The following is a 27,786-nucleotide window of genomic DNA, read 5'->3' as shown; positions in this document are numbered from 1 at the left end:
AATTGCATCTGGCAAGAATAGAAAACAAACTTGGTTTATGCCATTTGCAATTTAAAGTAAAATTACATTCAGAATGCACAGTCTGAAATATGTTTCCATGTTTATCTTCTTCCTGCAGGAATGAGCTGGAACGCCAGTTTCTTGAGCTGTTGCAGTTCAATATTAACGTTCCCTCCAGTGTTTATGCCAAGTATTACTTTGATTTGCGTTCCCTGGCAGAAGCGAATAACCTGAGTTTTCCCTTGGAGCCCCTCAGCAGGGACAGGGCATATAAACTTGAGGTAAGACTCTTTAGGTTGCTCTGTGTAAATATGTAGGGGGATTTGGAATTTCTGCATTGTTTCTCCCTTCTCCCACCTCTTCCCAGATACCCCCATGAGATATTAGAGTATCATAAGCCTGATTTTCATAATGGTTTTGTTTGTGCTTTGAGTATTCATGGCTGTGGAGATAGTTTTTTGACCCGGTTTGCTTCATACCTTACCTTGCTTTACGTTTCTTTTTCATTTGCAGTTGTCTGTATTGGCCTTGTGAAAGTACCCACAAGTTTTATAATGACTCTATTCACAGTCTAGTGTTGTTTGTTCATTTGGTTTCTTAAAACTGATTATGCACCTTAAATGACAGAATATTAACAAGTGTTGCTGAAAATAGCTATTCCATATTCTTGTTATCTGCAAGTGCTCAACTTCACGTGCATACAAGTCTGTTATCTCCCATGGTGTTTTTCTCAGTAAAGGGAGAACAGAAATGAGCACATGCCTTCAGTGAGTAAGTCATGAATGCTTATGAGACGTGGATATACCATATGCCAGAAGCACTGTTGGATGGTCTGGACCTGTGAAATGCTGGGCACTGTGAATACCACAGCCATGGGAGGAATTGAAATGATCAGCTAACCGTGGGCCCTTTGCAAGACTGCAATATATTTTATCTGATTTTTCTGATATGTTTTTCAAATATGGGCAGTATTGCACTGGGTGCGCATTTTGTTACTAATTTTAAAAATTTTCGTTAGATGCTCGCTGCTTTTAACAGCACACCTCTTTAATTACATAACATCTTTGCACTGGAGGTTGTTTGCCTGTGGGTTAGACTGAGCTTTGGATGTTCTGAAATTCCTAGTGCTCCTGTAGAACAGGCAGGCAGTTCTATGCACGTTTTTGTGGGGGGAAATGGTGCGTGGGAAGGTTAATTGACTTGTTTGTGACACTAATGGGAACTGAAAGTGGTGGAGAAAGAATCAAAGCAAATTTCACTTAAGTTGTATTTCCCATTCTTTCTAAATATTCTTTCTAGATTTCACAGATAGCTCCAATAAGAATGCCATTCTCTGTATGGAGTATGATCTAAATTTGCATCAGATTTTGTTTCTATTAAAGAGAATATTTAAAAAAATTCATTTGGATTGTAATCTTACTTGAAAAGAGGTGCTTTACAGAGTTATGGGAGTCTTGATAGTAAGTGCTATTACATATATCAAAATTAAGTGAATTACTTCTTTATTTAGCCCACAGTTTCTTAAAACTGTCAGTCTACATCACACACAATGTATAATAGTTGCAAATGAAGGTAACAATGATAGCTCCTAAAAGCTTAGAAGAAAAGGAAAATAAGAAATGACTGTAAATACCCAGAGAATACTGGTAATTCTTCTGTTCTAGCTAAAGAAAAGCTATATTTAAAAAGAATGAATGGAATATTTTTTCAATAAATCTGTATCATTAAAAATTTCCCCATTGGGCATGCTTTGAGCTGCCAGCAGAAGTTGGCTGTAAATAACCTTGCTAGCCAGAGGATGTCTTCAGGGTAGAGTAAGAGTGTCTGCTGTGAAACCAGCTTGGTCTGCCACCTCCTTGCCTCTATATTTGGTGGCCAGAAGGAAGGGAGCTGCCTTTTTCCCTGGCAGTGCATGGTTGTCATTAGTGTGCCCTTGAAACTACTTGACAGCATAATTTATAGCCCAGTTCCCTGAGCACAGTTAAGCATTTAGCTTGCCGAGAGTTATCAAAATGCATTTGCAGCACTTCTCTAGTCTCTTGTGTGCTGTTCAGACCAGAGTTCTCTGTTTTTAAAACAGTTGCCTGGATTGTCAAGTGGAGTAGATGTAGTACCACACAGCCTGTGATATTTTTGATACTGAGAGAAAAGCTGCAGTCTGTGATGGAAGACAACAGCCTCACAGCAAATGTATTCGTGCAGTGGAAGGATTTACCTTGTGTGATAAACTAAAAAGACCTTGCTCAGTCCTAAGATTAAAGCAACTTACTGGCATTTGAGATCACAAAAGGTGTTGCTTAGAGAAATGGCTGTAAGACATTTTTGCTACTTTCGCATTTTAAAGCTATTTTTTTATATCTAAAGCAGGAGCATTAGATCTGACATGGCAGAGTCTGCATTGCAGTTTCTGCAAACATCATGAGATTGACATACTCATGATAATGAAAAAAACCCACCCCAAAAAGACCAAGGACAAGGCTAGTAAGAAATGTACCTCAGCAAAAGGAAATGCTGGACCAGATCCATCAGCTTAGAGGTGTTACAAGAGATTGCAGTACTTGTTAAAAATTACATTGCTTTCTCAAGCATCTGCAGTGGACATTTTCTCTTATTTCATGTTCTCACAACTGACACTTAAGAAGCAGCTTTGTCTTTTAAATAATGAAATGAAAGTAATTTTTTTTTACCTTTTAATTTTCTGTGGACTAAAGTGTCCTGGATTTGTTATAACAGTTCACCTAGTAGCCAGAAACCATTTTTATGACCCCTCTTGGTTTTTTCTCCTGTTCTATGGAATCAGGCAAGTTAAAAATGGCAAATAAGCTTTCATTAGATCATCCAGTCTGTCCACCTGCCAATGCTGTTTGTTCCAACCAGCATATGTTAGTGTGTTTTGTTCTTCCTTTTTATTATGTCAAATGTCAAGGCTTCCTTTGCTTTTCCTGAGAACTGTTTTCTAATATGGGAGAATTTTTTTCTGCCAAGAAGGTTGTTGGGTGTCCAGCCTTAATCCACTATTTCGTAATTTCCTACTCTTGCACCTGGTTATTCTCCCATGTACTGAGCTAAATAGGAGTCAGATTCTCCTCTTGGGGTTAAGTACACAAAACGTGTCTGTCCTATTGCTGCTTGTGATCTTAGCACTGTGCTTGTTTCAAGGTGAGATTTTTGAAGAGCTTTCATTAGTGCACTCCTGATTTGACTGACTGACTGTATGTTGTCTGAGATCTTTATTGCTAGGATGGTACTTGAGCACATAGTTCAAACTCTTTGAAATATGTGCTGTTTTCTTGACCCTAAAGAGATACAGTCCCATAGATCAAACAGACAAAAAAGAGGAGAAAAATATGTAAGTTGCAAGCAGAGAAATGTCTTTGTATCTCTTCAGCTTCCCAGTTTTGCAATGACTTGATTGCAGTTCTGTGTATTTTGTATGTTCAGAACCCTCCAAGCCAGGAAGAAAGGGGAGAGCAAAACAGAGCAAAACTCTCCTTTTTTGGTTTTCGGAGTAACCAATTGTGCTTTTTTCATGCTTTGTAAATTAAGGAGAACGACCATCATCACACTACATTTTCCTCATAGACAACTCTTCCAGATTTCCCTGTTTGTCCCTGCTAAGTTTCCTCTGGTTTGTCAATTTTTGGTGGGTGTGCAGCACTCACAGTCATATGCCTTTGTGCATTCCTGGTAGTGAGTCCTTAGCCAGCCCTTCCCTGCACAAACGTGCTTGCAGCCAAAATCTGTACTACTACTACTACTACTGCTGCCATTCCCCAACCTCCTTTCTCCTTACTTGTCCCCTCCTCCAGTGATGAAATCTCTACAAGAGTCATACAACTCAGCAGAGGAACTGACTTTAGTTCCATATGCATGGATATAATGGAAGAATATGTATGTGTATGCATTCTAGCTGTTATATACATTACAGCCAAGTCCAACAAAATTTTCATATGATGGATTAGTGTTGCTGGTTTTTAAGTATGTTTTGATTTGACAAGAGAAATGATCTCTTCCAGCTGTCAAAAATTGGTTTCTTTTTCTAGCAATAAAAGCAACAGAATTATCAGATGATAGAAAGGTGTTTATAGCTATTTTGATTTATTTTAATTGAAGGACAATAATAAATATTTACAATTTACTGCTTTTGTCTTGTTTCCCCATATGTTATGCTAAAGTTGACTAACTACCTTGCCAAGTAGGCTCCAAATGTTGATTTTGTAACTTACTTGGAAATGAAGAGGCATCTTTAGATACAGAACTGCTTTAAATAGCAGTGTGTTTCTTATCCATATGATTCATCAGCATAGCCTAGAGATGCCAAATATTAAGTGCCACTTCCAAGCAACATTTCATTTTGTATGACCAAGTGCCAGAACAGAAATTTTCCTGTGTCACACAGGCAATTTTGAAGTGATTACCTTCTCTGACTGTTTGGTGCCTAAGGTAATAGTGGATTTGGCAGCCAAAAGAAGCTGAGTTCCACCTCTGTACACCCCTTTGTCATGCCATGCCTTGGCATGTTATTTCATGGATAAACATTTTTAACCTATTGAATTTTAAATCTGATTGAATTGCATAAACTCTCTTAGTCCATCAAGTTCCTGGTTAAATTAAATAAAATTTTATTAAGCAGTTTAAAGTGAGTGAAGTTATGGGCTAAAAAGCAATATGAATACTTGTGTTATTTTATTCTGTTGTTCTCTTCATGTGCACTGTGAAGGAAAACTGTGTTCAAGAGTAGTCTTAACAAAAGGAAATGCAGTTTTCAACTGCAAAGTAGCAGCTGGTCTCTTGGTGGTGGTAGGTTTTATGTTGTTTTGGGGTTTGGGTTGTTTTGTTTTGTTTTCTAATTTAATGATGTTTTGTGGCTGTCTTGACCAGAGCGTTAGGTGATCTTGCTCTCAGATGTATGAATTGTGTGCTTCTGCCATACCTGCCTCTGGTCTTTGCAGGACTAGTCAGATTAAAGGATTCTTCACTGCTATAACTTGCTGTGCTATAGAAGTAAGAAAATGATGATCCACGGAGTCAGGCTATTTAATTATTTGTAATGCCTTGTGTTATAATCAAACACTTCTACTGGTTTTGTTTGTCCAGTACTTTTTATTAAACATCTTATCTTAAGACACAACTTGAAAGCCTTCCTGAGTAAATAAAAAATGCTGCTTTAGTTTGTTGTATTTTTTAATTTGACCTTGAGTATTCCTTGTAGTGAGCTTTCTCTGCAGTTCTGCAGTTTGATTGCCAGAATTAACATCTCTACTGATGCCAACCACGGCCTGTCCCAGCCATAAGAACTCTAATAGACAGGCTATTTTAGGGAGCAGTATATTCATGCATGTGAGGTCCATAATAAATACTATTTTTAAACTTGGCTAAAAACAGTAGAAGAAACATCAAACATTAACTCCAGTGTAGCATAAAGGGAGTCGACACTCCTTTAAACCTTTTGAAGAGAGAGACAGTGTTTGTCTCTCTTCAAAAGGTTTAAAAATGACTGTGTATTTGTAATGTGAATTAAATTATTCTGAATATGAGTTATATTTCCCTCTGGCACTATATAAGGTAGCCTGGTCACATAGAAATCATCATCTGCTTCTGAAAGGTGAGTTAACATCAGCTCAGGAGGCAAAGCAGGGCCAGTGTTTTCTGCAAGACCATTTTTTAGTAGAGAAAAATATAATTACTACAAGACTTTTTAGGAAATAAAAAAATTAAGAACCACTCTCTTTTAAAATTCTTTAAATACACTTAGTTGCTATAGTTGTTTTATTAAGTTTTCCACAATTTTTCACCTATGAAGTAGGATACATGAGTTACCTCCTAGAAATGGATAGCCATTGTCAGCTCCCTCAGTGAGATTTGTGATAGTTCACCTGCAGTGAAAAGGGTTGGGATGTGCTGAGTCCTTCTGAAGCTGCCATGTGGGGCAATGCAAGTCTTCCTTCCAAGACTAATGAAATGAAAACTAGGATTTGAGGAGAATGTCTCCATGTGCTTTGCTTAATGAAGTGACTTTTTGTAATTCCATCTGTATGTAGAAATCTGCAATTAGTCTTGCTTTACCCATACAGCTGTGGGCAATGCAGTTGAGGGTTTTTTCATCTTTTCTCTTGCAGGCCATTTCTCGCCTGTGTGAAGATAAGTACAAGGACTTCAGGAAAGCTGCAAAGAAGCGGTCGGTCAGTGCTGACAATCTGACTGTGGTTAGATGGTCCCCTGCAATTATCTCCTAACAGAGGAGACTGGAATATTCCTATGGACATACTGTTTCATCCATCCATTTTTTTCAGAGTGGGCTGGGGGCGGGGGGGATAAAGAAAAAAAGACTTTTGATTTTTTTATTTTTAAATCTGTCAAGCTGCCTTTACAGTGCCTCCCCATTGTGTAGCACACGAGTGAAATACCTAATGGAAGGAGAAATGGAGAAATCAGTGTTTGGGAGAGAAGATCAGCAACAATTATTTTCTCACTTCCACTAACAGCTTTACACTTTTTATGAAGAAACAGCAAATCAGGTGCTTGGAAGAAGAAACAAAAAAAAATGAAGTAAAGGCAGAAAAAATATTTAAGAACTGTGCCATTTTCTATTATCCTGTACTCATGAAGGGAAATGGCAGCATGAAAAAAAACATGTAGTCACATGACTGTGCACTAGAGGAATGACATTGGGAGAGTTCCATCTTAAAGTTTTCTCTTAATATCTTTTTTGTTGTTGTTGTTGTTGTTTTTTTGCATTCCTCATTGCTGCTTCCCAGGATAAATTCTTCCCCTTGCACAGCAGGAAATACGAAGTCTGTATTTACAGTAGCACAAGCCCCTGAATAAATAGTGTTGGGTTTTTTCACTGCACTTTTCTCTGTAACCTGTCTTATTAGCATTATTCTTCTTAATTATTATGCATATGTTACATTTCTTGTATGCCTTTTATTGTATTTCGAAAGAGAGAACTTGACCATAGTGCTGAACCAAAAGTGTGTACAGGGATCAGAAGATCTTCTTAATTTCATGATGTGTTTTATTTATAGTATACTTGGGTGCGTGTGCCTTCCTGAGTTCTTGGAATCATTTATTTTTACGTAATATAAAGTGGTTAAAGTCTTGAGATGATGATGATAAGACTTGGGCCAAATCTCTGAAATTTGCAACAGATCTTGTGATCCTTTTTGCAGATTTTCATAGCATTAGAAGTTTAGCAGAATTCATTCATTTTGAGGGAGATTTTTTTTTTTGTATGGCCTGACAAGTTCATTCCTTCACCTCCAGGTCCATTGTTGCAAGCAATATTCTCAATTTTTATATGTTTACTTTAAATCAAAGTGAGTCTGTTTGTATAAAATAAAAAATAATAAAAAAAATTGTTCCAATGAGAAGGCCTGTAGAAGAGCAGAATGGAAATCTTAGCAAGGTATCTGTCACAAGGAGATTTAATTTGGAAGCTAAAATACAAACCCTCATGTTTTTCAGTGTAGGTGCTTATAGAAATTAAAAGTAACCGAACTGTGAATATAATTTCCAACTCGGATTATTAAACTCCTCTGTTGTTATTATTATTTCCCTCTTACTGTGGCTGTTGCCCCCTTGGCAATTGTAAGAACCTTTTATACAAAATAACTTAGTGAGTATAAGCATATTTGCTTCATAACACCGCAGGGTGATTTTTTTCCCCCAGTTTTTTTTTGCACAGTTGAGAAAGATACAGCTGAAAGCTCTCAGTTCCCTGAAATCCTGTCCTTGCGACTATCACTGAAGGGAATGGCAGCAGACATCCCTGATTTGTGCACTACTGTTGTAACCCACAAAGATTCCATGTTTGTTTTGTTAAGCCCTATGGGCTTGTAGCAAACCTGGGGGCCCAGAGATCCACACTTGACTCCCAGAGAGATGCTGATCTGGGGCCTCTGGGCAGGGAGGCACTGAAAGGATTGAAGTAGTGAAACCAAACAGTTTCCTGTTAACTTTCCAATGTGATTTGTTTAGTTTGAGACATGAAGGCTATGTCCATAAATTATCCTGATGTCCTTTGGGCCTTTAAAATAATCTAATTCTCATGACTTCTTGTTGTGCCAATGCATCAGAACTGTGAGTATCCAAGTCCATTTTTCCCTTGAACATGGAATGTAAGGCAAGTGTTTATAACAAATTATGGCATTTGAAACCTCTTTACAGATAGCATCAAAAGGAACATTTTCAGAGCATTTGAAATTCATCCTTTATAAGCATAAATTTAGGCTTTAAAATATGTAAAATATTTTGGTTTATCAACATATTGCTAAACTATTTTCCATTTAACTTGATATCAGGAATATTGGTTTTATCCATTTCTGGGTGATAGAGATATGAACTTTGGATTATGTAAAGATATCAATGCATCTACTATAATTTTTGTGAAGTTTATTAAACTACTTTAAAGATTGTATAGTCTATTTATTGTATGTATGTACATACAGTCTGATACTTTAAAAAGTGGATTCCATAAAACCTGGCTCTGTCTTGTTTAGACTATTGAATATTGTTTTAGCCTTGTGCACTGGACTCTACCTCTGTATAGGAGAATTTTCCATATTCTTAATTAGTACTGATTCTGTGATTAACTTGGTTATGTTTCTTGCACTAAGAATTAAAAAAAAATCTGCTGTAAGTGTGGATTTTTTCTTTAGTTCTACCATATGAATCCTCTGCGTTTAGATGGATGTTTCTTTCCCTCATGGTTATAGAATAATTCTTTGCTTTTTCTTCTGGTTTGTTCCAGGGTTGCCAAAAAATACAGTACCTGTCAGTAAATCTGAAAAGTGTCTTTTGTTTGCAAGGTATTCTATACCAGGTAATTAAAAATTAATTATTATTTAGGATTATGTTGTGTTTAGTGTAGTTTTTTCAGCATTACTATATGGAAAATACCATTGCAAAGTTAGAGAATCACTGAAGATATAAGAAGGGAGGAGAACCATATAGCATTTTAATTAACAGCACAAATACATTGTGTTTTGCTGTAAATGTTTTCTGGATTAAGGTTTTCATTATTGCTTTGGTCACCGGCTCAGAAATGAACAGGTGTAGGAGATATAATAAACCTGTCCCTTCAAGCATCGTTGTCTTAATGAATTATTTTTATATGTTGAGCCAGTGGGCCACTTGTTTGGTCATTTATGTATTGATAATTGGATCAATATTTGAAAAAGGCATCTTGTAAGGGTTTTAATCATGCATCCGTATGCAGCCCAGAGTTGTTTCCCTAATTCCTCTTTCTACCTGCAGACCTGTTTATATGGGATTTGCTGTATTTCATTGTTTGTCAGTAACGTATGTAATTCTGACAGACACTGTCACGTGGGACTGAGAGCACTGGAGTGGTGGGATAAAGTGCATAACCAAAAGAGTCAAATCACCTGTTTCCACCTGCCACAAACCAAATTGGTTCTTCAAATGGTACACATATTTTATTGCTAAAAACATACAAACTCCCATCCTATAGCTTGGTAATGGTTTTGTTTAGTTAGGGTCTTTCAGAAATTAGCATATGTTGCATAATTACTGTCTACTTTTAGGTAGTCTGAACTAAGACTTTGTGTTTTAACATCTTTCTCTCCAGCTCCCCTAATGCCAGAAGCCTTAGCTATAATATAAAGATCAGAAGTAACAAAAACCTCATCAGAAAAGGGTGATGGTGGCAGATGACAAAATGACATCTGTTAGTGTTGGCTATATATAAAAATAGCAGTATGTGGGAGGGGATAGAGGAACTGAAAGAGCAGAAAAAACCCCCAAAATCTTAGCACCTGAAGCAACAAATTATTTGCAATCATCCTGAGTTGGTAATGAGCATTTCACTTTCTAGTGACATGTTTAAACTCCTAACTGAAGTGCTCCACATGCACTGCAGACTCATGTTGTTCTCTGTTTTTCTTGGTCTTCATGTGGAATTCACTCAGCGTAGCTTTTGGCACTTCCCTTACTTCTGTGTAAAACACATTTTTCTGTAATCAGAATTTTTTTTACTTGAATTGGCAGTTGTTGACAACATTTGCCTACTCTGTAGTGAAGTTCCCACTCAGTGTCTCTGATGCGTTCTGAGAAATCAGCTCAACTATAAACACAAACATACCTGTGTGAATGCACCTAGATGTACATGGAAATGTATCTACTCCCAAAGTGCAGTAAGTGTCTTTGTGCTGTTTTTGTCTTTCTTCTCTTCATCTGAACTCCATCTCAAGGAAACCACGGAACTGGTGAGACTCTGAGCTGCATAAACTAAAGATAATGATGGGAGATATGTAGCGACCACTGTTAAGAGAAAATGCTTTAAAAAGGGAAACAAGATTTAGAAGAAAAGCTGCTGCTCATAAGGAAAACAATAGTGATAGCAGACATAGATTATGATGCTGGATAGTTTAATTGAGTGTGTGTGTGTGTGTGTGTGAACCTTGCGAGATGAATTCTTGTGAGAATCCATGAAAAGTAACTGGTGAATCGCAGAACTACAGCTTGAAAAGGACTGAATGCATTGAGGGCTTTGAGGCACTGGAAAAGTTGCCCAGAGAAGCTGTGGATGCCCTGTCCCTGGAAATGTTCATGGCAGGAGAATTGAAACTAAATGATCTTTAAGGTCCCTTCCAAATCAAACCTTTCTATGATGATAGCCAAGAAAGCCAGGCTTGAGGTTATTTCTGTTGCCTGGCCTAGATCATTGGGCTCTTCCCACTAAAGAAAGAAGCAACAGGATGGCAAATTGAAGAAAGGCAGGTGACAGAGCAGTACAAATAGACTGTATTAATAAACTGTGTTTCTTGTGTTCCTTCTAGAATAATTGACCTGATGCAATTTAGCATGAAAAAAGAGTTGTTTTTTTCATGTCCTTTACACCATGTGTAATGTGTTGCAGTATTATCAGCAGAGCCTTTCAGCTGTTACACCTGGAGATGTTTGGTGAAGATACATCATTTACTTAATGTACTTAATTTAGTTTCGGACTTTTTTCCTTGCATCTCTGACAGACTGGGTGCTGTGGTAACTAGTGCAGTAAGACTTTGAAGCTGGAAAATCTCTGGAACTAGCACTGCCACCCCTTTGAATTGACTGGCAGTGAAGTGAATCCTCAAAAAGCAGATGAAGACTTGACGTAACATGAGGTCTTCTCTGAACAGGCATTAGAGTGAGACATCACCTTCATGTAAGAGATTCCATAGCAAATATAGAGCTAATTCTTCTCTTAGCTGTAGGTTTTCTTGCTTCACTGCTCTGGGTTTTCATGCCCCTGTATTTTAGATGTTAATATAAATTATTCTCCATGGAAACAATGTCTTGGGAACTGGCAGGTGTGATATCTTTGCTGTCTTTAAACAATAGACATCATGCTGTGGCCGCATACTTCTCTTTCACATATTTCAGGCAAATGAAGCATTCTACTGTAGAAGAAGGAGAGGCCAAAAAGTTGGGGATTGGTGTGCTAGAAGGGCTGTGAGGCACAATTAAATAATCCAGGAAATAAAGATGGGGAAATGCATTTGTGTCTTCTGTGCCGTCAATACCAATAGGCATTGATGATACTTTGAGAAGTGTGATGGTGTTAAATTTCTTGGGCAAAGTGTTTAAGGGATTAATGGAACAGGATATGCAGAGTGTTTTGCCATAGATCTGAGGAGCAGGAAGACCAGGCTGTACTGAGCAAAATGGTACAGAAGAGCATGTAAAATGCATTCACCAAATAATCTTGAACAGCAAGCATTAGAATGGCAGAACTATCTTGGTGTCGATACACAATCGTTTGTGTTTGGAAAGTATTGGTGGTCACCTTACTTACATAATAACATCCTTTTCCTTTTGTGGCCTTCCAGTAAAAGGTTGTCCTGTGTAGGCAAAAGCTTAGTACACATTGTCAAGTATTAGAATATAATCAGTAATACTTGAAGGTGGACTTTACCAAAAAAACTAAAAAAAAAAGTAGTGAGAGTTCCCGTTAAGAACAAAAGCTGCAGGAGGTAACCTGATGTGGCTGTGGGGCTTCATCATTATGAACATTAAGTAAGGAGAGTCGCCTGCTTGTGACAACTCTCAGTACATGTCAGTCACACTTCTGAAGTCGCAGGTTGGGAAGGTGAGAAGAATTGCAGAGAACAACCTCCCCCCCATCCAGGTAATAACAACGCAACCCTGATTCCATTGTAGTTACAGTAGTTCTGCATTAGACCTAGCAGAGTTTTGAACAGAGATGGAAAATTATCTTCCAGCTTACATAGTTGCTTTGCACAAAAGTGAGAATGGTTTAAATGTGTAAATCACCACCAGCATTTGTAAAGTTTAACTTATTATTGCCAACAGGTACGTACCTTACACTTTGCCATAGGAATGAATCCACAGTCTGAATGTCTTCTCTAGCAGTGCTTTATAGGGCACCTATTCTCAGTCTGTCCTCTGAGAAACTAGAGGAATGATTCTTGTAACTTAGGAAAATAGTTGGGTGTATCTTGATAATTTCAAATGCTGTCAGGTAGGGTGATCTTCCAGATCTGCCTGATTTAAGGCTTTGGATCAATGGTTCCTTCAGCTGAACAGAAATAAACACTACAAGGCATAAAGCGACAGTACTGACTTCATCTAGAGAAATTGTGGTCATGTCACCCTGACACCGAGCTTCAGCGAACAAAGGACCGGCCTGATTCTTCTGCTTCCCCATTTAATCATGAATCTCAGTGAGAACAACTGTCAGTGTTTCTGACCTGTGAGAAATCTAGACTGTGAAATCATTGCTTTTCTGTGGTGGCCTGTGATTGTGGTACATCAGAAAGGCTTTTTTTGTTCTGCTCTGTTTTGCTGGCATGTGGCAGAACAAAGTTGTTCTGCCCCTTAAAGAGTGCAAATAGCTGAACCATGTGTTAGCTGAAACTCTGTGCTCAGATATCTGATTCCCAGCTGCGACATTTTCCCTTAACCTTTTCTAAAATAATTTTCTCTTAGAAAAAGGAACCAGGGCAAGCAATCAGTTTTAAATTTACTCTGAAATATATAGCAAATCAGCACCTTAATTTTTCCATTTCAGATTTTTTTTTATAATTTCGGAGTTGAGCTAAATTTCCCTGGACATCTCAGTAAAAGTATGCATGTGAGCATTTATTTTTGGTTTTAATTGCATTAGATAAGGAATTTCTGTGGCACTTGCTAATAGAAAAAGCAATTATTTAAGATGTCATTTAAACCTGTTGTTTGCCGTCTGAGGAATGCATTTTTCTGGATTCTTTGACTTAACTAAGAATAGGTAAATCCAGCTATACAAGATTGCAGGTTTTTGCCCTGTCCCCTTCATCCTGTTATGTGAACAATGAAATTTCTACAATTTTCCAATATTTATAAGAAATTTTACAAATTTACAGTACTTTCAGTATAATCTGAGAGCTTCAGAGGATTGGGGATGCAGAGAACAGAAGAAAACTGTAGCTTTGATTTCTAACAATTAGAGAAAAAAAATTGGAGCAGACTCTAGTATCTGTCTTCCTCAGCTTTTCTTCTTCATAAAGTGTCCTTAGGAACAGTTTCAGCATCTGTTGCCAAGTGTCCTGTGTTCTTCTGAATGCAGGATTGCTCAGGATTTGAACAGAAAGCCCCAGCCCCATCAGCCCTTTAAGACCTGAGGTGCATTCTCAGGGAAGTCAGGCTGAAATGCAATGTAAAATGGTGGCTGATACAGGAGAGTGAGGGATGAGGATCTCTCGGGGCAGTGGAAAAGTGCCCTTGGGCTGAGTCAGCACCCAAGCTCAGCAAGTAGATGAGGAACTCAGGCTTCCCACCCCACAAGTTCCTTACCCTCGTCCTTGCAGCCACAAGCCTGAGCTTCCACTCTGGGCATTGAAATGATTGAATTCTGTGGGTCTGCACTGGTTTGTGTTCTCAAGTGTATATGTACAGGACAAAGTTAAGTGAAATTGGGTCTGCGTGACTGGGCAGCCCCAGTGCATCTCTCACTTAACACAGATTTGCAGCTGTTTTTCCCTGCATGGATCTCATGCATCAGTCTCTGCATCGTGCCTGGCCTCCCCCTGTGCTGTACCTGTCACTGCAGGCTGTGCCAGTGTCTTGGGATCTGCCTGCTGGACAGAGCTCCTAGCATTTTTAAACACACCTAATTGGGCCTCCTCTGTGCTGCAGTAGGTGATATTTGCATTAGCAGCAAGGCCTCTCTTAGATTGCACAGATAGTTGGTAGCCATCATAGCATGGTTTGGGTCAGAAGGGAACCTTAAAGATCATCTTGCTCTAACCCCCCTGCCATGGGCAGGGACATCTTCCACTAGACCGGGTTGTTCAGGGTCCCTTCCAGCCTGACCTGGTTTTGTTGGTATATCTGCACATACTTCAGCAGTGTATTTAGTGAGGTTTGTGCATTAAATCAGTGGCCAGGCAAGATGGAAGTCTCATCACACACTTGTGTGACAATACTTGCCCTGAGAGCAGAGGCAGAGCTGAACTGAAACGCTGAGCTTGCCTGAGGCGCTCTTAGGGACTTCAGGTTACTTTATCAACATTAGGAGAGTTGAAACCCCTAAACCTGAGGGATGAATCATATAATTGCTGAAGGCAGGAAGGAACGGTAGGGGGCCACATTACTTGAACTGAAAATTGCTGTTGCCTCTCTGAGCATTGCAACCTGGGACAGGAATTCCTGCAGATCAGAAACAGGAGTCTGGGGGATCCTGCCACAAACCTCTAAAGGGAGCATTACTCAATGCATGAGTAGCTGTAACATTAAAATGAAAAACTTTATCTTCCTGACTCTTTCTGTGTGAGAAACCACAGTATTCCTGTGGGGGAATGCAGTTTAAGCATGTCCTGAAGCACTCATGCTAAATTTCAAAGTTGTAAGATCTTCTAAATTCTGTATTTTTAATATAAATGAATGTGGCCATTGAAAGAAAGGTCGATCATCTCATATATAAATAAATACGGCATAAGTTCCTTTGTTATGTACAGTTTATTCAGGAATGCAGGTATATCATATACCATGATTGTTTGGTGATTTATTGGATTGTTTCCCCAGAAATGAAAGCATCATTGGCAAATCGTTTGGGTACTTAAACAACTGTTCTTTGAGTTGTTTCTTAAGTGTTTTTGGATAGCCTAAATATTTTTTCCCCAGGAAGGGAAGTGAAGGCAGCCAAAAGAGAAAGCAGCAAAATGGAAAACATGGGGGGAAAGAACAGGAGAAACTGAAGTAGTAACAGCAGTTAGGAGACACAATACAGGTCACAAAGGAATATATCCATAAATATCTGTGGCCAGTTAAAAGAACTAATATAATTTGTAATAGTGTCAGGAACACAGTAATTGGTAACAATTTTGTAGGTTAGATTGAAGTGGCAAAGTATTTGTCATAATGCAGAGGAGGCAGAAAGATTGAGCTAATCGTTCTATTTTGTCTTTGTGTGCTGTGTTCATGCCTTGCCATCGTAATAAAATTTCATTTCTGTTACTGGTACTGAAAGAATTTTCGGTGGAAGCTATTTGATATCTTGGAGTGACAAAATTGCTTTACCCAGGTGTTCTGAAAGGTGTGCTGAGGCAAAGCTTGGTTGGCTGGAGATATTTCTCAGTTCTGGGGGGGAACTACCTTTGGAAAAAATCTGAAGGAGAGCAAGTGTAGAAATTATTCTGTGTTTGTTCTGGGCACAGCAAACGGAGAGGCTGAGGTGCCGTGCAAGTGATGGGTAAGTAAACGGAGCATAATCAGTAATCCCTGCTGTTTCATGGAAAATAGACTGTCAGACTATCACTTACAAACAAACAGGACCTAAATTGGTGTTTTTCCCAATTTCTGCTGTGGTTTACCTTCCTAGCAAAATCTTGCTGCTCTCTGCTTTGACCCCAGTGGGATGTTTGCCAGTGCATTTATCCATCGTGTGAGATTTCCCTGCCTCTGGATGACATCGTGAGCTGCTCCAGACAACGGAGCAGTCCTGGTGTGTCCCCAGCCTGCCTTGGGGATGGGTCCTGTGGGGAAATCCATTCTTGGTCATTCCTGTCTATTTTCCTCTGCTCTCTAAAACATCAGAATAAATCCTTCAAGATTCATGTTACCGTTTTTAGGTTGTGGTAAAAATTTCCAAGGAATGGATGAGAGTTGGGTGTTGAACTCCTATTAATTTTACTAAGGACTGAACCATTGAGCTGAATTTTATGATGCTTTTGTGTTATAACAAAAAATCCTGGTGGATAGAACACAGAGAATATGAATACTATGGAATACTATTGCAGTTTTACAAGGGAATTCCTTGTTAAACTTCCAGTATGTGTTGAGTTCATTAGCAATGATTATTAAAAATGGCTCTTGGAAGAAAACAAGGCAGAAACCATGGAAACTGTAGGCAACTGGCATGGTAGGACTGTAATGTAAAGCAAAGGTTTGGGGCAGAGGGCAAAACAAACCTCATAAAACCATAAGGTGATGTGCATCTCATAAAGGTGAGGTGCATAAACTCAATTATGTGTTGTACATAAGTTGTACATCCTGATATTGATGCAAGAAATGTAATAATTCTTTTCTCTGGTAAGTTGTGAGTAGCAACTATGAGGAATAATTAGTTTTTTCCCTTCATTGTTCTTTAAACACAGCTGAAGATCAAAATTCCTCATTATGAAAGAGTATTATAGATGTACACATTCTTTTTAGACAGAAATACTCTTCTGGATAAGGATTTGATTATGCACAGGATACAGCTTTTATTTATTTAAAGCCATATTTTCGAGATGTAGATGAGATTTAATAGAATATACTTGTTGACTTCTGCATGGGAATGCATTTGACTTGAAAATGACATTTCTTCACATGTGGGAAGAAATCTACAGTCAGTACTGCCTGCAGTGGTTCCTGAAGTTTAAGCTGTGTGTGAATTAGAGGGGAAAAAATCCCATTTCTCTTTTCATTTCCCTCTTTCATTTCTGTGTTAGTTTAGCCTTTTCCCCTCTGCTTGGTTTAATGACCACGTAGTTGCAGTGCATCTGTCCGTGGTGAAAGAAAGAGCAGTGTCAGTGTTCAATAACAGAGACAACAGTATAGGGTTGGTTTCTTAAAATGATCAGCCATGAAATACAAGAAGGTGTAAAGAACTCTTATTTTAAATCCACAGTGGCTGCCTGTATGTTAAATCTAAGATTACAGATTTATTTACTGAAATGAAGAACCAACACAGTAACCCCTTTTGTTGTGCGTGTTGCAAACAGGGATGTTTGATCTCCACAGCTCTAGCAATATTCATACTTAGAAACAAAGTATTAAATTTAAAGCATGGTGAGCCAAAGGTATTCTTGCCATATTCTGTTTATTATGAAATCTGTTTCCCAATTACCTAAGGTATTTTTTATAATTAAACAATTCCCATAGTATCAGCTCACCATGCTTTTTGCCTGCCTGACCATTGCTAGGTGTAGACCTGCTTGAGGGAAGAACTCCTTAGTGCCAGGTGTTGGGGACTAATGAAACATGAAATCACCTGCTTCCTCATAAAATACAGGATCCTTAAACATTCCAAACCTTCAGTTTTGCATTTGGCACTGTGAAGAAAGGAAAGTGCAAAGCTCAGTGTCAAATGTTAAGTGCAAAATTTAAAAAGGAGCTGGAATCTCTCTTATACAAGATCTTTTTTGTGTTACAGTAGAGCAAATTTCAGTAATAATGTCATGTGCTCATGTAGCTACCTATTTCAGTGGGAGCTAACCAGATAATAATGTGCTTTTGAAAATCCAATGGACTCACTTTGTACTTTTACTCCTTAGTAAATTAAATGCTTTTGCAGAAATTGACCCTGAGCTCCTGAATGAGAATATATTTTCTTTTACTTAATTTTCCTTCATATCTGCCTTGAAGTGTTCAAAATTCTTGGTTGAGTAGCTGGGAAGTTGCTGAACCAAAGTCTGAAGAAGAGCTGCTTTTTCCATTTGTCGTCCTCTTAGAAGCAGGTTCCCTTTAGAAATATGACCTTTCTGAATATTCAAATATTTAGAATAAGGGGCTCTGCTTGAGGCAATGTAGGAGAATGGTCTAAATCCCTAAGAGCATGCAGTAAAACACAGGGTTTTTTTTCAGATTTACTAAATTAGTAGAGGAACAGTGAGACAACACAACACGTGTGAGGCACCGAGGCATCAGGCTTAAGTGTCCGAGAGGACCGAGCTGGTGTGGAAGTCAGCGAGGTTGAGTCCAATCCATATGAGCAGTTAAAAAATGAGCTGAACTTCACTGTTCTGGATGTCCTTCTGCGCTGTTTCAGACACACATGCATGGCCATTTATGTACATTTGAGCACATGTGCATGAAGCTCCTCCCTGGGAATGGAAGGCAGGAAGAGATGGAGAAGAGGGAGGCACATCTGTTGAGAATTTCTGTTCCTTGCCCTGAACTCTGCCATTTCTAGGGACTGATGGGTTAGAGGCTGAGCAGTGGGGAGGAGGAGCATGTTGTTTAAGCTCCCCACTGAATAGTTCATGATGGAAAACATTCACTTCTCCCCTACCTCAGTGTGTGTAGGTTCAAAAGCTGGAGCTGTGATTGCCTTGCCTTCTCCATGTCTGAATAGCCGCAGTGGCTCTTCTGGGCACACGCTGCTTTCAAACATATTTCCCTGCAGCAATACCTGAGTGGCAGCTGGACAGAAGTCCCAGGGAATGCAAAGTGTGCAGTGCTGCATGTGCCTGTGTAAAGCAAAGGGCTTTCCAGGCCGTGCTGGCTCCTTGTCTGTGTGTGTGCTGTGAAGATTTGCATGTTTACGTACGTGTGTGTACCACATATGTCTTAAACAGAGCATTTGGTCTGGACAGCTTTTCCCACTACTTTGCTGTTGTCCTTCACGTCTAGCTTGTTTCTTTCTCTCCCTCTTCTGCTGTATTTCACAAATTTTAAAAACAAGGCCATCAAGATAAATTGCCTTTTAATGTGTGCTGTCCCTTCCAAATAGATTCCGCAACCTCTCCCATATACAAATCACCTCCAGAAGAGCTAGATTTACTGCAAGATTTATCACTAATATATATAATTCTTGCTAGAAAAGTTCTAAGTAGAATTTAAAATTAGACTTTAAAAGAGATGCATCTGTGTTTTTTCTTTCTTAAATTATGATCTGCCAACGAACCTGGATTGAAATGTCAGATCCCTTTCTCTGTTAGGGAAACTGCTATGCTGACCCATTTTTCCTTAACATTAATTAAATTGGTAGAGAAAAGTTGCTTCGTCGCCACATGCTGTGCAGGGTGCAGTCTCCCTTTGTAACTCCCACTTCACTGCACTTAGGTGTCATTAGTGTAGGTCTTGACTGGGTCAGACTGACAGGTTTGGGGTTTTCTATGCCAGAGGAATGACTATTTTCTGGGAGTTTTTTTGATGTGTGATGTAGATTGTGGCACCCTTCAGGTGACTGATTTGATCCTGAAGTGAGTTCAAGCTAACTCTGCCTTCCCTCTGGATGTCATTCTGAGCCAAGGACTAGCTGAAGTGTCTTTGCTTTGTGTGAAGTAAGCCAGGTCTAAGCCTAGAGATGTGGCACAGGTCCACGCTGCAGTGAGATGCAGTTCCAGCAGTTCAAAATGTTTCAGTGGGTCTCTCACAGTGATGGAGTCACATCTGTGAATTTTTGCAGGATCAAGCCCTAGACCTGTGGTAAGGGGTTATAAATGTGGACAGCAGTTGTGAACTTTAAAATAGATTTAATTGTGTCTTCTTATATTTCATTGTTTGTCTCTGAAAGCTTTCCAGTGGCTTTTAGGGCCCTTCCCAAAATCAGATGGGATGAGGTACTGCTGGGTTTCAAAGTTTAACTTTACCCAATACAATGTCAGTGTTTTCTACCTGCCTCTCTTTTTGACTAGAATGCAGTGCAAGTCCACAGATTTGACAGCTTTCTAGGCTGGGAAGAGTTGTTTGTGAGATTCTGGAACTGGACTGTGTGTGAGGTGATGGGGCTGTGCACTGCATGCCCATCCTCTGATGAGGGAGATGGTGCCAAACCTACTGGTGGCACTGAAGAGCTGAGGTCCTGCTGCTGCTACATCCATGTCTGTAATATTGCTCTCCCTATTTCATTATAGTCTTTACAGACCAACAGGGAATACAGGGAACAGGTAAAGATAAATAATAAACAAAGGAGATTGTATGGTGAATATCTTCAACTATGATGTGGAAAATCTTCAGATGGGAACTGTGGCCTGAAAGATAGTGCTGAGCCAAAGGGTGAGGAAACTAAAGTCTATGGTTTTGTGGAGACCAAGCACTTTATAACAACCACCACAGACTGGAGCCCACATTTGGACTGATGACAGAGGCTTGGGAAGAGGACGAAATGGTGCCTTAGGTTTTAACTTTTTGGCATCAACACCATGGAAAGGAGAAGCACTGGATTCAAGTGAGATGGGATCTGTCTAGAGAAGCTAAAAAAAAAAAAAAGCTAAAGTTGTCTGAAAAAGCTAAAATATGATTCAAGCTTTTTGACCTAAACTAAGCTGCACTGTGACTCTGGAGGGTGCCTGCTTTCTTTTAGGAAAAAATGGGCTATCCTATCTCAGTGCATCCATGCTGTGGGATCAGATGTTGTGGCCTGGTATAGTTCCTTGGGCAACAGTCTGGGGGCTTAAATTCCTAGCTGTTATCCCTCTTACACAGATGGTAGAGGTCTCACAGCAACGACAAGCAAGGATATTTTAACTGACAATATTGACAGAGACAATTTATGGCCTATTGTGTGGATGCAGCTGCTGAGCATTCATATCCTGCCACCGTCTTGGCATTCCTGACTTTATTTTTGACAAAGGGTGTTTAACCAGGAATATCTTCATATCTCAGTGTAATTCATATCTTGGCCTTTGCATCTTTTCTCTATTGACTTTCTCCAGCTTTCTTTCCTTCCCATTCTTCTCACACACACATATCTCTGGTTAAAGAAAAAAAAGAAAAAAAAAAAGTGTCTGTGTGTGTATGTGTAAGTAAATGAAGTTAAAACCATCATCACACCATAAATAAAACTTGGTAACAGAAGAAATGGCTGTTTGGCAAATATTCTACATAAATCAGTTCTGAAACCAATAAAATTTCTGTATTTACTACTGCAATTAAAAATCTTTTTACACAGATAACAGAGAAAGGGTTTTTAAGGGGCATCTTTCAAATCCCACTTCTAGGGTTTCCTTAGGATGGGGCTTATGACACAGAGGACTCTCAGTGTGTTCTGCCAAGGCATTGCAAAGCCTGTGAGCAGAGAGCTGGGGAGAAAATCTTTGTGCAGTTATATTTTTCTTTATAAAACTATTAGTTTTGCCTTTTGTCCAGGTAAGATGTGCTCAGTCATAAAGCTCAGCCCATCTGCAGTGTCCCTGAGTCATGCAGTATCTCCATACAGCTCCCTCTGAGCTCCCCTTGCTCCTCCAGAGCAGTCAGGGGTTGAAAGCACACGAGCAGGGTTGCAGTGCCCAGCCTGTGCCTGGGCTGTTGGTGCCCCACGGGTGTCAGGCAATCACTTTTCTCCCTTGCTGTATCACACAGAAACTCCTTCTTCAGCTGTTTTTGTAGGGATTGTTACTTTTTCCTGACTAAGTTTTCACAGTATGTTTGTCCCTGCCACAGCACAGATTAAAAAGGACAGAGCAACATCACAAAAAGAATTGAACAGTGGGTGAAAAATGGTGGTAAATTATTTACCCTAAAGTAACTTGGGTGAAAAGCGAGGTGAGGAATGAAAAGCTGAGAGTCTTGTTTTCACCCCTGCTTTTTCCTGGGGTACAGCACAGTGGACATGATGTCCAGGACATGATGTGCAGTTGCAACTTGCTGTCAAGGAGCACTGACCCCATGGGCATCCTGCTCCAAGGGGGAGCTCCCTCCACCACTGAGGGCTCCTGGGTGTCAGAACACTGGTCAATCAACCCTAAGATCTTTTGAGTGATCTCCAAGCAGTTTGAGTGAAGTACCAAACAGCTTCAGCAGAAAGGACTGATATAAATTAAAAGTAAGTGACTTGAGACATCTTGAAAACCAGCCCCACTCTCAGGATTTTTATTTTTTTAAAACTTCCCATGGTTTTCATCTTGTCTTCAGGGAGGCTCAGCCTGCTGGCTGGCTCAGCACACAGAGGAGAGTTTGGTGTGGCTGTGACTGACAGGGCCACGGTTTTCTGTCAGGGAGGTTTTGATTTAGAAACCAAGTGGTTTTGGGAAATTTCAATGGGATAGCTTCCAGTGACCTGAAATTGTCTTTCAAACACAGGGATGCTCATCCTTTTCTATCCCCTTTCCTTCTCTTATTCATCTGCAATTCTTGTGGGGAGACAGAGAGGTCTCTGTTATTTCCTGGTCTATGCTATTTTTTCCTCTCTCCCTGTCTTTCACCACTGAAGTATCTCAGCAATGCCAGGAGGCTGGTATGCCCCGGGAGGGTAAGAATAGTCTACAATGGCAGAGATCACTCCTGTTGTTGTTTGTCCACTTGCAGTTGCCTGGACAGAGGATCCACACTGAGGTAGGAGCAACTGAATCTGACGAGCTAGAGCTTTTACAGGACAACATGTTAAAGCCTGAAGAAGATTTATTCCAATATTCAAAACCAACAGTCCTGTTCAAATCATAAAAATAATCCTTCATCAACACATTGTTGTGGCTGAGTTCCTGGTTTCTATCCTTGACCCTTAGCAAAAATTCCTTCCTTTTGTATTTTTTCTTCCCTTTTTTAAACCCCCTTTCTTCCCTGTCTAGGTCTGATCTCCTTTGGAAATGACAAAACTGTTAGGATATCAGGAACTGGAAGTGTTTTGAGTCTGTTCAAGCATGGAGCACTGGGACTCACTGGGATTTTTGATTGTCACACTCAACTATAATGTGACTATTGTAGGTAAGTACTTTAAAAGAGTTCTCTTCTTTCTTTTGCTGCTTCCTATCCCGAAGTCACCCAAGTGTCCTACTGATAATCAACTTTAATTTCATGCTATGGTTCTGTGATCTGTACAGTAAGTTGTTTTCTTGATACCTGATAGAAGAGGTTTATGTATTTCTTTTCTTGTTAAACAGATTAGTTCTCTCTCTCTGACAGATTTTTCCTGAACATTGCGTAGAATATTCTGGCAAGGTTTTCAAATTTGGGTCTTATTGATGACAGGGCTTCCTGTCAGCTGGAAGAAGGGATCATGGTAAAAACACTGTAGTAACGCTGAGCTTATACTACATAAAGTGAATGGTAGGATGTATGAAATAACTTTGGTAACAAATTTAAAAAATTAAAGAAGAGGATGGAAGACCCACTCTCTTTTACAGGAAGAAGTTTGTGGTTACTACCATTGTGGTTAATTATCATTGCTTTTCATCTCTTATTTTTGTAAACAAATAAGGATCACCTGCATTAAAAAAAAAACCAAAACAACCAAACCACAGCAAAATGCTGTTGTCTTTTCCTTAGCTAACTGTTTACTGTTTGGTTTATTACCCCTATTATTCAAATAAGATGCTGTTCCTCTTTCATGGGTTACTTTGAGTGAAGTGCGAGCCAGGGAAAAACTTTCAGGGGCCCTTTAAAGACTCTTTGCATGCAGCAGTTGCTGTAGTTTGTGCTATGCACTGCAGGGAGCATCCAGCTGAGCCCCAGCAGGGTTGGTGGAGAGGCTTGTTCTTGTATGTTTAATCAAGATTGGGTCTTTAGGGACAGGGATGCATGGAGGGGTTATCTCTCAAATGTATGTCATACTAAACTACTTCCTAAGGAGCCATTGATTTTTCTTAAGCAGCGCTCCCTATTGTACATGTTCTAATTAAAAATTGATAGTGAAATTGCACGAAGTATTTCGAGCCTAATTGACTAATGAGCTTCAAACACTTTGAGGTCCTAACAGAGAAAAAAATGCTACCTAAGGATGAAACATGGCTTGTTAAAGATGACAGATTCTGTAGAGCTGGCATTTCCTATTGACCCACACTGTATCAAAAAGAGAGTAACAGTACAGCCTGCCAGCAAACACAGGAAGCTGGAAACATAGCAAAACCACCACTACAGCTCAAGTGATTAAAAATAAAATGGAAAGGCCTCCATTTATTCATGGTTAGAGAATATATTATCTTGCCAGGAGCAGCAGTTTCTCTGATGATCTCTCATAAACCTTACGTATTCTTCACCCTTTTTCACTACAGAGTGCAGTTTTACTGTTCTAGCCCATAATCTGTCTATTGGTCACAAATGGGTTTTTGGGGGCACTTGAACTGCATGTTCAGTACCATAACAGGTATCACACAGTGTTGCAGAAATATTTGAATATTTTAAATTCACACCAACTACTGGGAAATAGCTTTATGGGAAATATAGAAGAAAATTCTCAAAGACATTATTTATAAATAATTGTATAGTTTATAGAAAAATGCTTCATGATCTGGATTTTTAAAAGGCCTTTATATTGTGTGCTATTTCACAGATTGCACACAAAACCTTGTGTGCCTGTGAGATGTGCATTCACTATTAATGACTTGAGATTTTCAGTACATTTCAGTCATTAACTCTGTATAATATACTTCTCTTTAGTCACTGAGGCTTGCTGTTTCTCTGCCTGTGTATACAATTGGTGTCTTAACAATTCTTTAAAACAGAATTAATCTTATCATTCTTTTTTCTTGGTTTTTTCTTTTCCTCTTTTCATTTTTAAGTGGTTTTTTCCCTCTTTTCTTGTAGGGGATTATTAAATTAAATTACTTTTTCAAAACTATATAGGGAACTTGTAACAGGGTTCAAAAGGAAACATAAGAAATTCAAATACTAAACTTAGCTTCAGATGTTGAATTTTTCTGTGTGTTTGTACAGAATGCATTTTTAACTTTTGATAATAGAATGGTGTATCTTTAAGCCTTTCCATCCTGCCAGGAAAAGGTTTTAGACTTTTATAGGATCATAGAATGGTTTGACAGAAGAGAACTTTAGGTCTGAGTGGAGGAAAGCTGCTCACTGAGGTGAAAGAAGGCCGGAAATCATGGCCAAAATAGAGCAACAAAAGAAGCGACAGAGAGGAATATCTGGGGTACACATGTCCACACACAAATGCACATTTGTAGACATTTTGAGTAAGTTTGCTAATAATAAAAATAATAACTAATTAATAACTTGCTGGTAAATACCATTCTAGACACAATGGAGAGATTTTGTTGGCCATAGTAAACTTTACATACAGTGTCATGGCCAAGACCAAGAACAAAAACTGTGTCATGGAGCAATCTTCTCTGTCTAGATGGGTTACCTGATCTGTATAATTGAAATAGGACAAAATTCAGGTGCAGGGGTAGGAACCCAACAGCAAGGAAAAACTGTAAGTTAAATGGGATTGTTTAGTCAGTTTTGATCTCTTTTTATCAGAGTGTTTTCATTAGGTTTCAATTGGCATGTCTTATTGTATGTTAAACTCCTACATTGTTGAATCTAGACTAAGATTATGGAATATGTCAGCTACACATTTTCTCTGGATTTTCAGTCCCAGTCAAAAAAAAGCCAAAGAGGAGCTAATAAGAGGGGAAACTATTTCTTCAAATGCTTTGTGTACAGAAAGTATCGCTGTATTACCTGCCTTCCTTCTCAGGCTCTGACCCTTTTTCTCACCTTTCCTTCTCTTGTAGGAAAGATCTGGCTGTTGTTGATAATTCTGCTGCGAATGGCAGTGGTGGTGTTAGCAGGCTACCCCCTCTACCAGGATGAGCAGGAGCGCTTTGTCTGCAACACCCTGCAACCAGGGTGCTCCAACGTTTGCTATGACTTGTTCTCTCCTGTATCTCACTTCAGATTCTGGCTCATTCAGACCGTGTCTATCCTGCTGCCTTATGCTGCATTCAGCATTTATGTTTTGCACAAGGTAGCTGTGTACATTGTAAGAATGCACTGTCTGGTGCATAGGTGCAAGGGGAACAAGGGTTTATCAAGCCCCAAAGATGTGAAGGAGCTCTGTAGAAGTGCTGTTGTCAAGAGAGTAGATTGTGCTGCAGACAACCTAAGTGTCCTTAATTTTTCAGGGGCATATACCGTTCATCTTTTTATTAGAACCCTACTTGAGGTTGCCTTTGCAGCTGTGCAATATTTTCTTTTTGGATTTTTTGTTCCTGACCGCTTTTCCTGCTACCATTCACCTTGCACAAGCACTGTTGACTGTTACATCTCCCGGCCCACTGAGAAATCCATCATGATGATTTTCATCTGGGGGGTCAGCAGTCTGTCCTTCCTGCTTAGCCTTGCTGATCTCATCTGTGCTCTCCGGAGAATGACAACAAGAAAACAAAAGAACAAGCTGGTGGCAAACCTCTGCACAGAGAAGGAGTGCATTTTACATCTTCCCCCAGTACAGCACAGGTCTTCTCCACCTCAAAATGAAGATGGCCCAGTAGCAAATAGCCATCAGACCAGTGATGCCTCCTGCTCACTTCTCTCTGAAGAGGAAGAAGAGGCTGTTCTTCATCCTGAAGGTGTCCCTCAGCAAAGTGCCAGCACTAACCTTAGCAGCAGCAGCAATCAGTGCTGTGTATCAGGAGATCTTGCTGTTAAGCAGCAGAGCACAGAAGAACCCTTGTGTGCCAGTGACCAGGAAGGAACTGTCTGCAGGCAAGTGAGACCCAGACTTCAGCAAGACTTCATTAAAGATGCTGCCCTGGCTTTGAGACCTCAGATCAAGTCTCCTCTTGGAGTTTCTTCCTCTGTGGTTCAGAGCAGGCTTTTGGGATTCTACCCTTCAGCTGAGCTAAAAAGCCCTGATGTACAATCAAATTATAGCAGCACTAGCTGCCTAAGGTCAAAAAAGTCAGAATGGGTATAGAAGGCATAGTGAACACTATGCTGTGACCTTGACAGGGCAAATCATTGCATCAATGAAGAGGCTTCAGGGAGCTGCAGCTGAATCCCTTGACTGTGGTTATGCTGTAGACACACTCTACAATGCTGTGTACCTCCATTAGAAAAGAAGCAAAAACTTTGGATAAGAGTTTGAAGGATATTATATTAAGGGACATGTTCTCTAGAAAATGTCACATCTTTATGTTTTTCTGCATGTAGATGACTTAAAAAAGCTGTGGACTGTTGCTGATGTGACTGACCTGGTTTTCCAGGAGTACATGTGAACGCTTGTTTACTCTAACTTAGTTTTGTTGCAAAAGATTGAGCTTAGCAAATATATGGCTTTTAAACACAGTTGTATATTGCCTACTGTCAGTAGCTTAATTTATCTCCTCATAGTAAATTCTCAAAGCCCACAGGATATTCAAGAAGAAGACTAGACAGTGAATAAAATAAAAATACTTGTTTTGTAGCAAAGTGTTAGTGTGTAAAAACCCTTGGATCTTTCTGCTTGAAGGCAATACCTCTCCCAGCTAACAGTGCCAGGGCGGGACCTTTCTCTGACACCGATGCCAGCTGCAGTCTCACCATGTCTGAGATATTCAACTATAGCCCCTTCCAGTACCTAGAGGGGCCTACAGGAAAGGCAGAGAGGGACTTTTTACATGGGCATGTAGTGATGGGACAAGGAGGAATGTCTTCAAGCTGAAGTAGGGTAGGTAGTAGTGAAGTAGGATCAGATACAAGGAAAAAGTTTTTACTTGAGGGTGGTGAGGCAGATGGAAGAGTTTGCCCAGAGAAGCTGTGGATGCCCCATCCCTGGAGGTGTTCAAGGTCAGGTTGGATGGGGCTTTGAGCAACCTGGTTTAGTGGAAAGTGCCTCTGTCTATGGCAGGGGGTTGGAACTAAGTGATCTTTAAGGTCCTTTCCAACCCAAACCATTCTATGAACTACAGTAGCCTCCAAAACAGGGTGGCTGCCTCC

At 39.6% G+C, this 27,786-nt stretch overlaps 2 protein-coding genes across 6 annotated transcripts in view; both read left to right on the top strand.

Moving 5' to 3' along the window:
* The window catches only part of CCNY (cyclin Y), a 123,222-nt gene extending 114,581 nt beyond the window's left edge, over positions 1 to 8,641 (top strand). For all 4 annotated transcript variants that reach the window (XM_032099830.1, XM_032099838.1, XM_032099848.1 and 1 more), the window contains 2 exons: positions 119 to 281; positions 6,120 to 8,641. In XM_032099830.1, the coding sequence (XP_031955721.1) occupies positions 119 to 281; positions 6,120 to 6,236 (280 nt within the window). In that variant the 3' untranslated portion in view covers positions 6,237 to 8,641. The remainder of the gene's footprint in view (positions 1 to 118; positions 282 to 6,119) is intronic.
* Positions 8,642 to 8,746: 105 nt separating this feature from the next.
* Positions 8,747 to 27,156, top strand: GJD4 (gap junction protein delta 4). 2 transcript variants are annotated; one of them, XM_032099808.1, is made up of 3 exons: positions 8,747 to 8,824; positions 22,716 to 22,851; positions 25,602 to 27,156. In XM_032099808.1, exons 2-3 carry the CDS (start codon positions 22,788 to 22,790, stop codon positions 26,783 to 26,785), a joined length of 1,248 nt encoding a protein of 415 aa, XP_031955699.1. In that variant the 5' UTR covers positions 8,747 to 8,824; positions 22,716 to 22,787; the 3' UTR covers positions 26,786 to 27,156. The 2 variants fall into 2 exon arrangements, with proteins under 2 accessions (XP_031955699.1, XP_031955708.1); XM_032099817.1 differs by lacking the exon at positions 8,747 to 8,824 and adding an exon at positions 10,940 to 22,482.
* Positions 27,157 to 27,786: the final 630 nt, after the last annotated feature.

This window comes from Corvus moneduloides, chromosome 1 (assembly GCF_009650955.1).
Source record: "Corvus moneduloides isolate bCorMon1 chromosome 1, bCorMon1.pri, whole genome shotgun sequence".
Taxonomy (NCBI): domain Eukaryota; kingdom Metazoa; phylum Chordata; class Aves; order Passeriformes; family Corvidae; genus Corvus; species Corvus moneduloides.
The sequence above is the reverse complement of the archived record's forward strand: the minus strand, read 5'-3'. Positions and strand labels throughout refer to the sequence as shown.

Coding starts and splice junctions, on each gene's coding strand:
- GJD4 (XM_032099808.1), top strand. CDS start 22,788: ATGGAGCACTGGGACTCACTGGGATTTTTGATTGTCACACTCAACTAT. Junction 22,852..25,601: donor CTATAATGTGACTATTGTAG/GTAAGTACTTTA, acceptor CTTCTCTTGTAG/GAAAGATCTGGCTGTTGTTG.